The following is an 11,691-nucleotide window of genomic DNA, read 5'->3' as shown; positions in this document are numbered from 1 at the left end:
TGTGTGTGTGTGTGTGTGTGTGTGTGTGTGTGTGTTTTAGATGGAATCTCGCTCTATCACCCAGGCTGTAGTGCAGAGGCATAATCTCGGCTCACTGCACCCTCTGCCTTCTGGGTTCAAGCAATTTTCCTCTCTCAGCCTCCTGAGTAGCTGGAACTACAGGAGTGTGCCACCACGCCCGGCTAAATCTTGTAGTTTTACTAGAGATGGGGTTTCACCCTGTTGGCCAGGCTGGTCTCAAACTCCTGACCTCAGGTGATCCATTCGCCTCGGCCTCCCAAAGTGCTGGGATTACAGATGTGAGCCCCATGCCTCACCTTGTTCATACCTTTTGAGAAGCACTGAATTGGATTGCCTTAGAGGTTCCTCCCAGTTCAATTAAACAGTGTTCTAATCAGTTTAAAATCACTTTTTATGTAAATATATATGTGTGTGTATATTCATATATACATACATATATATATAGATATATGAAAATCAAACTCAAGTGGGATTTTTGGTTTTGTTTCTGGAAAAAGTAGTGATGCAGACTTTCACATGGCTACTTCTAACAGTGGAGGGGGCAGTAGGAATTAAATGAAAAAAATGTATAACTGGTAAGTCATAAAGAATGCTCACTTTTATTGCATCTACTTTCTATGTACTATGTGGAAGAATCAATATTTGAACTGTTAACTTTAAGTCGTTTTTGCAACTAGTAATAATGCCATTTGGCATCCTATGGGTCATGACTAACAATACTACCAATGTTTGCATTCTCATCTGTAGCTTTTCAAAAAATAAATGGAGTCTAGGCCGGGAGCAGTGGCTCACGCCTGTAATCCCAGCTCTTTGGAAGGCCGAAGCAGGTGGATCACTTGAGCCCAGGAGTTTCAGACCAATCTGGGCAACCTGGTGAAACCATCTCTACCAAAAATACAAACAAAAAAATTAGTCAGGCATGGTGGTATGTGCCCGTAGTCCCTACTAGGGGAGCTGAAGTGGGCGAATTGCCTGAATCTGGGAGGCGGAGATTGCAGTGAGCTGAGATTGTGCCACTGCACTCCAGCCTGGGCGACAGAAAGAGACCCTGTCTCAAAAAAAAAAAAAAAGAAAAAAAAAGAAAGAGTCTATTTTTATAGCACTTTTATATTTACAGAAAATGTAGAGTTCCCATGTATACCCTCCCTTCCCTGATCCCCACAGCTCCTATTATTAACATCTTGCCTTAGTGTGGTACATTTACAATCGATGAACCAATATTAATATATTATTATTATTAACTGAAGTTATAGTTTACATTAGGGTTCCCCCTTTATATTGTGCAGTTCTGTGGGATTTGACAAATACCACTTTTATGTCACACCCTGTCATAACATGCATCCACCATTACAGTATCATACAGAATAGTTTCACTGCTCTATATATCCTCTGTAGCTTTTTAGTGTCCTTCACAGCACAGAATCAGGAAACACACAGCCCTTACAGTGTGTGTAAATATACATACAACTTCACATTTTACACACCATGATCAGGCAACAAAACTGATGTGTGCTTTTTCCAGGAAAAAAAAAAAAAAAAATCTTGGTGGTTTCCAGCCGACTAATTTCAAACAAACTCTCTGTTCTGGAAAAAGCAGTCACTAATACAAGCATCCAAGCATCTAGCAATTACCTGGTATGGATTGAGCTGTATATTTCTGTTGAAAATAACAAAGAGGATATGCTTCTATATTGCTGGGGCTGGAATTGAAGAATCCAGCAGAAAACAGAGGATCAAATTTCTACTCTTAATCTGTGCACTGGTTTATTTTTGTCTTAGTTGGAATAACAAATATCAACTAAGATTTCTCCAGAAAATATACTCATCCTTTAGGATGTAGCTCAAACATTAATACCCTTTGTTGTAGCCCAAAATCAGTTGCTCTTCCCCACTGACCTTCAAAACATGTTTTTATCCATTTAACAAATATCTGCTAAGTACTTATTATACGACAGCCACAATATTTGGGATAGAGTAGCACATAAAACAGCCATGGTCCCTCCCTCATGGAGTTATAGCATAGAGGGGCTTTCAAACATGCAGAAAATTACATTTGTTCCAAAGGAGCACAGGATGCTATTGAAAGAAATCATGGGTGCTCTAACTTTAGGGGAGGGGTCTCAGGAAAGGCTTCCCCAAGGAAGGGACAATTAAATTGAGACCTGAAGGATGTCTAAGACATAAGGATGGCTTACACAAGGTAGGGGGGGGAGAATAGTTTCCCAGGAATAAGGGAGAGCATGTTCAAGTCACAATATCAAGAGATCACCAGGCACAATTTAGCAATGAAAGAAATCCAGCAGAGGTTGGAACACAGAGAGCTAAGGAGAGGCTGGTTGAATTAGGTAGTAAGGGTGTCTGTCATAGGACACATTGAGAATTTTTAACTTTCTTCTAAGGGTGATAAGAAACCATAGGATACTTTCAAGCTGGGGATTTATATAATCTGATTTGCATTCTTAAAAGATAGCTTTGGCTGCATAGTGTAGACTGGATTGGATGAGGCTAAGTGCAAATGCAGGAAGAACAATAAGCACCCGTACATTCTTTCAGGCAAGGAATGGCATTAGCTTGGATTAGTCATGACAGTGGGAATGGGGAGATAAAGGGAGAAATAAGCATAGATAGAAGTTATAAGATTTGGAGAAGAGTTGGACAGTGAAGGGTGGAGGAGAGGGAAGAATTTCTGGATTGACCACTTGCTTTGAAGGTGGAGGCATCATTCACTAAGATAAGGAGCAATGGACCTGGATTGAAAAATAAGTCATGAGTTCTGGCTAGACTTGCTGACTTGAGGTCCCTGCTGAATAGCCAAGTGGAGGTGTCAAGTAGGCTAATGTATTCTCTGAGGTTCCCAGAGAAGTCCTTATCAATAGACTTTAAGCAACAAGATATTTTAGGTGTGCACACAGCATGAAGGAACAGTGTAACACACAGCAAATTGCAAACATCCTTTCCCCAATGCTGTCATCAAGGAAAATGTCTCATTTAGTGACCCCCTTTTCTAAGAAAAAGAGAGTACCTGTAGTCCCAGCTACTTGGGAGGCTGAGGCAGGAGAATGGCTTGAACCCGGGAGGTGGAACTTGCAGTGAGCCAAGATCACACCACTGCACTCCAGCCTGGGTGACAGAGGGAGACTCCGTCTCAAAAGAAAAAAAAAAAGAACAAGAAAAAGAGAGTAACCTTAGGTTTAGTGCCTTCTGCAAAAAATAACATAGCTTTGTTTTTAGCATAGTAATTTTAATGCCTATTTATGATATTAGTCTTAAATTTATGGTAGTGTTTTAAAGTTTCCTTTATAAATACATTTATTGAGTTAAGCACTGAATTGATATGTTTTAAAATGTTAAGGAATCCAAGGTTCCCTGGCTCCTGGATATAGGAAAGATGAATCAATGATATGTAAATGACTGAGCCTTGAGCCACGTTTCTTGAAAATAGATAGAAAATTTGCTTTAATCCACAATGAATACCCAAGGGAGGGTCTTGCATATTAGAGGATTACTTTTCTAATTCCACAATGGTTCAGGGGAAAAACTTAAATTTCGAAGAGAGAGAGAGGTGGCTACATTGTCAAAGACTGGGTTGGTGTCCACTGAGGTCATGACCATAACAAAAGGCAAATGTTTGCAGGAGAAAATATAAGATTGGGAAGAGCAAATCCAGTTTTTATTTTTAACTCTAAAGAAAAAAAGCCACTGAAGCAGCATGTGATGCTGTCTTCTAAGAATACTGTATTCTTAATAGGAAAAATGTGTTCCTCATTGTGATCCTTACAGATTCCTTTTTCCCCCTTTTTCTAAGCGACTATACAACTTGATGTTGTAGAGGCAGAGACAGAGGAGATAACCCAGGGAAATACACTCCTTCGGGCCAGGAGAACCACCAAGAGGTTATCTGTGACATCTCTTCCTTCAGGACTGCAAAAGGTAAAACACTAAACAAATTTGCCTCTAAAGACTTACATATAACTCAATGTTTACAGATTTTGCGAAAATCAAGTTCTCTCCTACCATGAGTCCTCCACAATAAGCCCTTTAAATCTGCTGCTTCTGTCTCCTCTCCAAGAATTTAGGGTACCCTCTGGGTCAGATTCTTCTGCTTCTATGCTCAAACTGTTCAGCTTCTACTACATCTGGGCAACAGTGGAGTTTGGATATTTGTAACTGACTTTCTCACTCTTCAAATGTTAGTATATTAGCATTCTGGCCTATCTGTGCATACTATGTGGAGTGGAACTCATTAGACCAGCACTGTCCAATGGAACTTTCCGTGAAGATGCAAGTATACATTGTCCAATATAGTAGCTGTTAGCCACAATTGGCTTCGAGACTTTGAAATGTGGTCAGTGCAATTGAGGAACTGAATTTTTAATCTTAATTTTCATTGAAATCAAAATGTAAATAGCCATATGTACAACACAGAAAATGCAGCGTAGATGATCTAGGACTCTCCAAACCAATGCTTTTCCTTATCCATAGGTATGCATGGGTTTTTGTGTGTGTGTGTTTGTTTTGAGGCAGAGTCTCGCTCTGTCACTTGCCCAGGCTGGAGTGCAGTGGCACAATTTTGGCTCACTGCAACCTCTGTCTCCTGGGTTCAAGCGATTCTCTTACCTCAGCTTCCTATCTAGCTGGGACTACAGGCGTGCACAACCATGCCTGGCCAATTTTTGTAGTTTCAGTAGAGATAGGGTTTCGCCATGTTGGCCAGGCTCGTCTCAAACTCCTGGTCTCAAGTGATCCACCTGCCTTGGTCTCCCAAAGTGCTGGAATTACAGATGTAAGCCACCGTGACTGGCCATGCATGTATGTTTGATCCTAAATTGCCCAGTCTATTTTTCAAAAATAGAACCATGGACTATTATTATTATTTTAGATATAAGACTTACCTTAAAGCTATGTTCCAAACTCTGTTCTAAGTGCTTTAAAAATATCAACTCGGATAATGCTTACAACAGCCCTATAATGTAGGTAGCAAAATTATCCTTATTTTAGGGATGGTACTGAGAGTTTAAGTAATTTGCCCATGTAAGTGACAAAGCCAAGTTTCAAACCCAGGAAGACCTGGCTCTAGAGTCCTTAGTAGTAATTGCTATGCTATAGACTAACTGTACTGTCCAAATATGCTAGTCAGTAGCTGAATGTCACTACCTATGTTAACTAAAATTAAATAAAATTAAAAGTTCAGTTCCCCATTTGCACTAGCTACGTTTCAAATGGCCAATAATCGCACCTACTTAGTGGCTGTCCTATACAGCACAGATAGAGCACATTTCCATCTTCAAAGAAAGTTCCACTGAACAGTACTGCTCTGGAACACTACTGTCAGAGTGCACTGATACTAGTTTTGAATTTTTGCCTTCTGTGTGCTAGGTTCGTATTTAGTGTGCCCATATTATGTTTTAGGCAGTTTGTAGGTTTGGGGCGGGGGGTATAGGGTGATCCAATGGACATGGTCTTGCTTCTGTGGAACTTACAATCAAATAGAGGATCAAATTATCAATTTGATCCAAAATCAAATTAAACAAATATGGTTTAATGTGTATTAAACCATAGCGCCACACAGCAGTGGGGTAAGGATAATCTTTTGAACAAATGTTGCTGGAACAAGTGGGCATTCATATAGGAAAAAAATGAAAATTGATCCCTGTCTCACACCATATACAAAAATTAATTTCTGTTCAGTTATAGATTTAAGTGGAAAAGGCAGAAACGTTAAAACTCCTGGAGGACAGTAAGAATATCTTCATGACTTCAGCATAGAAAAAGACTTCTTAGGACACATGTAACACTAACCATAAAGATAAAGATGGGGCAATTTGGCTATGATTAAGAATTTCTTTCCATCAAATGGTGTTAGATCAGAGGTTGTCAACTACCTATAAAAATGGTTTGTTTAGCCCTCAGAATGTTCTCAAAAATATATTTGAATTAGCTGGGTGTGGTGGCTCATGTCTATAATCCTGGCACTTCTGAAGGCTGGTGAGGGAGGATCACTTGAGCTTGGGAGGTTGGTACCAGCCTGGGCAACATGGCAAAACCCCATCTCTACAAAAAAATATAAAAATTAACTGGGCATGGTGGTGCACACTTTTAGTCCCAGCTCCTCGGAAGGCTGAGGTGGGAGGATCACTGGAGCCTACAGAGGTCCAGGCTTTAGTGAGCCATGATCATGCCACTGCTCTCCAGCCCAGGCAACAGAGACCTCATCTTAAAATATATATATGTATTTGAATTAATTGTCCACATTTAAAAATTAGGATATTTCAAATAAAATTCTGGGTTTTCAACTTTCTTTTGAAAAATAAAAAGATTGGAAAATACTACACCAATTCCTCAAGGCAACAAGCAGGAGCTGCACCAAGGTACTGCAGGAGGTGTGTTCTCTTCAGTCCATACCAGCCCCAACTAGTCCTGCTTTACAAAACTTGCCTAGGCACTAGATTTTACTGTAGTTGTATTCAATAAACACAGACATAATGTAGTAACTGCCAACTATGCTAGTATGCTAGGTGCTTAACAGGAAAAAGTACTGGGTTTTATGAAAGAGAAAAAAGAGGGGTCTTACTTTAGATAGATCAGGGAAGATTCTGCAAGTGACATTTGAGCTGGGCAAGCTGGCAGGGTAGCAGTGGTTCAGCAGATTCCATTTGTAAAGGCAAAAGGGTAGGACCCAGATCTGGTCCCATATCCTACTTTGTGTAGGTCTCACAATAGTCCTAATGTGAATTATTAAGCACAAGGGGGAGGAAGAGTAAACTCAATAAGACTAACAAGGGCATATTAGCTAGGAGCCATGACCTGGGAATGATTTCCAATTGCAACACTATCAGGACAGGTACTTGTAACCAGTAAGCCAGGGATAATGGGAAAAGTATCCGGCATGGGGTGAAAAGAACCCAGAGCTTTCTTTTTATGTTTGAAGATATGACTGCCATGAAAATAAGGAAACATGCAGAAACGAGACCAAATTAACAACTAGATTCACTGATAATGAGCTTTCTGGGGCACTGGTCCACAACGGCCCCACACTGTCACTGTGCCCAGCAGCTGCAGAGGCAATTTCTTCTTCCCCTTATGAAGACCTGCTTTTTTCCTGATGCTGTATATTCTTTCAGGGTCAGACAATCTCATTTCTCTGCACCCTATAGATCTCTTCAAAGAGAGCTCTGGGCACAAAGAAGATACTTAGGTGTGGAGAATAATATGAATACAGCCTCCAACCCAATATTGTTATGTGGCAAATGTTCAGTTTATAAGAGAATGTCTCGAAGGTGAGAACTCTTGTTTAAGCACCATCACAAAAATAATGTTGGTAGTTACTAATCTGATGTTTTACATTTTTACCATAGGGGCCATATTCACCAAAAAAGAGACCACACTTTCCAGCACTTAAGAAAAAGAAGCATGGCATGAAAAACATCCTTCGAAAATCAGATTTGACAGTAGGAAAGCTTCAAATGCAGGTAGTGGACAAAGGCTTTTAACTTTTGAGTCTCAGAAGCATCAGAGAACCAGGCTTAACCAAATGCACAGCCCTGCTAGACAGCATGGGTGTGGGATGAAATTAATGATTAGCATTAAGAAATAATGTTAGTAGGGGGGCATTCTGAAAGTGGCTAAAGGATTGCTAAGGACACCTAGGATGATGCTGTGTACCTGATAAATATTAAATGAACTCAATTAAAGTGAAGGCATATACATAGGTTTCTTTTCAGAAGAACTGAGATCGTCTTTATCACTGGGTGGTAAATGTATGCTTTCGAGCTCCATTTGCTATGACTTGAATTAGAATAATATTTTAAGACTTGCAAAATGTCCACCAGTTCCAGAACGCTCTCTTGGGAAAAGCAACTATCCATTTGATTTTGACAAGGCTTTCCAACACATGGCTTCATTTCTTGGTATTTATCTGTCATAGGTGGATGACCTCATAGAAAGAGTGACTGATAAATCCATGAAGCTATTGGCCCAAAGACATGCTGAGCTTCAACGGTGTGAGTTTCTGGGGGATGAAATTCTTCAGTCTTCTAAACAGTTCCAGAGGATATCCAAGAGAACCATGAGGAAGTATAAATTTAAAAATGTGTGTTTCCCATGTACCTGCTGTTGCTGCTTCTGACTTTGTTCCTGATTCTTTAAAAGTTGTCTTCCCTAGGCTGGGCGTGGTGGCTCACGCCTATAATCTCAGCACTTTGGGAGGCTGAGGCAGGCGGATCCCTTGAGGTCTGGAGTTCAAAACCAGCCTGGCCAACATGGTGAAACACCATTTCTACTAAAAATACAAAAATTAGCCAGGTGTGGTGGCAGGCGCCTATAATCCCAGCTACTCGGGAAGCTGAGGCAGGAGAACTGCTTGAACCTGGGAGGCAGAGGCTGCAGTGATCCGAGATCGCACCATTGCACTCCAGCCTGGGCGACAGCACAAGACTCCATCTCAAAAATAAATAAATAAATAAATAAAAGTTATCTTCCAAGAGACTCTTATCTTTTGGTACTTAATCCTGAAAAAATCTCTCTAGTGAATTAATCAGTAGGGATGGGGATGGGGAGGCAGCATTTAAAAAAAATTCTACCCAATAGTCCTTTAAAAAATAAATATCTTTTTTGAAAAACTGGTATTTGTCTGGGGCACAGTGGCTCACGCCTATACTCCCAGCACTTTGGGAGGCTGAGGTGGGTGGATCACATGAACCCAGGAGTTTGAGACCAGCTTGGGCAGTATAGTGAGAATCTGTTACTACAAAAAACTTTTAAAAATTAGCTGGGTATGGTGATGTGTTGCCTGTAGTCCCAGCTACTCGGGAGGCTGACATAGAAGAATTGCTTAAGCCTGGGAGGTCAAGGCTACAGTGAGCTGTGATCAAGCCACTGTACTCCAGCCTGGATGACAAGAGAACATCCTGTCTCAGAAAAGAAAAAAAAAATGCATTTTTAATTCTGAGTCAATATAGGCAAATTTTTGTTTCATAATTCTTACTAATAACGGAAAATAGAAACATGTGTCACAGCACAGCAATTCTGCAAAGAAATTTCTCCCATGACTTGCCAGATGAAATTAGAGGAAGTATTTATAGGTATTATGACACTTTTAATATGACTACAACTGAGCTAATTTTAAACTTTCATTTTTAAGATAAAAATTATTAAAATTACAAAAATGTAACATCATTAAGGTATGATTCATGCAAAGTGTCATGTTTCTTAACTAAAATAAATGGATAAGGATGGAGCTGAACAAGTATTACACATGTAATGAAATACTTAAGAAAATTACAAGTGATTCAGCCTTAGCTTAATTTTTAAAAAGATTATAAATTCTTTATGCAAGACAATCTTTTTTTTTTTTCTAGATGGAGTTTCACTCTTGTTGTCCAGGCTGGAGTGCAATGGCGCGATCTTGGCTTACCGCAACCTTTGCCTCCTGGGTTCAAATGATTCTCCTTCCTCAGCCTCCTGAGTAGCTGGGATTATAGGCATGTACCACCATACTTGGCTAATTTTGTATTTTTTTTTAGTAGAGACGGGGTTTCTTCATGTTGGTCAGGCTGGTCTCGAACTCCTGACCTCAGGTGATCTGCCTGTCTTGGCCTTCCAAAGTGCTGGGATTATAGGCGTGAGCCACCGCGCCTGGCCTATGCAAGACAATCTTAACAAACTATTTACTTCAAACAACTCTTCACTTTATCAATACATTTTTTCTACTGAAAATGATTCCTAAAGAACAAAACAGTAGAGAAAAGAGATCAACAAAACATTTGAGAATTATATTCCTCACATATTAAGGAGAGATATAGAAAGTAATGCGCATTATTTTACTTTGCATCTTATAATTACCTCTCATACCAGTGACTTTTAACAGCCTGGAACCTCTCTACACAATAAGCATACACCACAAACATTTTGCATGTAATTTCACAGATTCATGGCCCTCCTAAAGCCTCTTCACAGACTCCGTTTTCAGAAGTGTAACCATTTCCAGAAATTGGCCCATTTTCCCATGTACATCCTAGAAATGCCAACTTCTAACAATTTTCAACTTATTTTGTAAGCCAATCAATGTTACCAGTTAAAAACTACCTAGAATATTAATGAGCACAAACAGATCCAGCTTAAAACCATTTTATTAAGCATTTTTGGATGTTGCTTCCTACCACTTAAGAATAAAAAAATGCATTTTAATAAAAACAAATCTATACTGAAGTCATTTTCCTTTGTGTGAGGAAATATGAATGAAATACACATTCATATTTAAAAACGGAGTATTTTACTGCCAAAACTTTAAATATCTTGAGAGCACATCACATTTTAAACACATTATGGTCACGTAGCTATTTCAATATTCCTGGGAGTGGTGGGCGATTAGCCTGTCTATGGCTTAGGATCTGTTTCCATGCTTGCTTCCTGAGCTTCTTCTACCTCTGAGAGTTTTTCATCATCTGTAATTGAGAAGGAAACATAAAACCTTAGTCAAGTTTGCCTATGTTTTATATTCAATGAACACATGAAAATATGTTTATCCTGTATTAGCCAATACAATTAAAGCAAATATGGCTACTAGTTGAATCAAACTTTAAAATGTATGTGATAGATTTTACTTAAAAAAAAAAAAATCTGGGCAGGGTCTGGTGGCTCACGCCTGTAATCCTAGCACTTTGGGAGGCTGAGGCAGGTGGATCATTAGAGGTCAGGAATTCAAGACCAGCCTACCCTACATGGTAAAACCCCATCTCTACTAAAAATACTAAAATTAGCTGGGCGTGGTGGCATGCACCTGTAATTCCAGCTACTCGGGAGGCTGAGGCATGAGAATCACTTGAGCCTGCAAGGTGGGGATTGCAGTGAGCCAAGACTGTGTCACTGCACTCCAGCCTGGGTGACAGGAAGACTGTCTCAAAAAAAAAAAAAAAAAAAATCTGGGTCTTAGGCTATTCTTTAAAACAATCAGAAGATCAGGTAACACAAAAATTTCTAATTGTCTACAGTGAATATAAAGGGCAAGTCTCCAGTTCTCCAAAGCACCCACCACTTAGTGGGTATGCAAATGTTCTTATGTACTGATTCCTTATTATTGCCTGCCTGGGTCCTGAGTTATTACATTATAGTAATCAACTACAGTGAACCAAGAAAGATTCCAAATCTATCATCCTTGAATTTTTCTTAATATAAACCACTATGTATATCTTTAAATCCCGTATTACCACAAATTAAGACTTTTCTACATATATTCAAGAAAGTTGAACTTGAGTACCTTCTAACGTCATCCAGCTATATTGTACAGAAATAGAAGGTATACTCTCTCTCCAAGATGTATATTTCAAAAGGTACATCCCTGGGTCATTTAAAAATCTTCATAAACATTTATTTTGAGACTATTTCTACTTACTTTCCAATGTTTGCTGAAGTTCATGGATGGTACTAAGAAGAACATGAAACTGTTTCCGTCTCAATTCCAGCTGTGTTAACAAGAAAAAAATTTATACAAATGATGACCTATATATACAGATACATAGACAGATAGATAGATCACAAAGGCTAAATATATGTGCAAATACCTTATCTTCAACACTTTCTTTAATGTGTGAAAGATGCTCTAATTCTTTTCCCAGAGCCTCTAGTTCCCTGGAAATAAAACAGTGTTACATTTTGCTGAATGGGGGAAAAGAG

At 39.3% G+C, this 11,691-nt stretch overlaps 2 protein-coding genes across 3 annotated transcripts in view; one reads left to right on the top strand and one right to left on the bottom strand.

Annotated features, from left to right (window-relative positions):
* Positions 1–11,691, top strand: part of C2H3orf49 (chromosome 2 C3orf49 homolog) — a 32,084-nt gene that overhangs the window by 6,386 nt on the left and 14,007 nt on the right. Inside the window, exons 3-5 of the mRNA XM_023200509.2 lie at positions 3,827–3,951; positions 7,377–7,490; positions 7,946–8,110. Coding sequence (XP_023056277.1) covers positions 3,827–3,951; positions 7,377–7,490; positions 7,946–8,110 — 404 coding nt within the window. The remainder of the gene's footprint in view (positions 1–3,826; positions 3,952–7,376; positions 7,491–7,945; positions 8,111–11,691) is intronic.
* THOC7 (THO complex 7) overlaps positions 10,133–11,691 on the bottom strand; it is a 30,518-nt gene continuing 28,959 nt past the window's right edge. For both annotated transcript variants that reach the window (XM_023200527.3, XM_023200518.1), the window contains 3 exons: positions 11,580–11,646; positions 11,411–11,480; positions 10,133–10,463 (listed from right to left, as the gene is read on the bottom strand). In XM_023200527.3, the coding sequence (XP_023056295.1) occupies positions 10,396–10,463; positions 11,411–11,480; positions 11,580–11,646 (205 nt within the window). In that variant the 3' untranslated portion in view covers positions 10,133–10,395. The remainder of the gene's footprint in view (positions 10,464–11,410; positions 11,481–11,579; positions 11,647–11,691) is intronic.

Source organism: Piliocolobus tephrosceles, chromosome 2 (genome assembly GCF_002776525.5).
Source record: "Piliocolobus tephrosceles isolate RC106 chromosome 2, ASM277652v3, whole genome shotgun sequence".
NCBI lineage: Eukaryota > Metazoa > Chordata > Mammalia > Primates > Cercopithecidae > Piliocolobus > Piliocolobus tephrosceles.
Note: the sequence above shows the minus strand (reverse complement) of the source record. Positions and strands in the feature narration are given on the sequence as shown.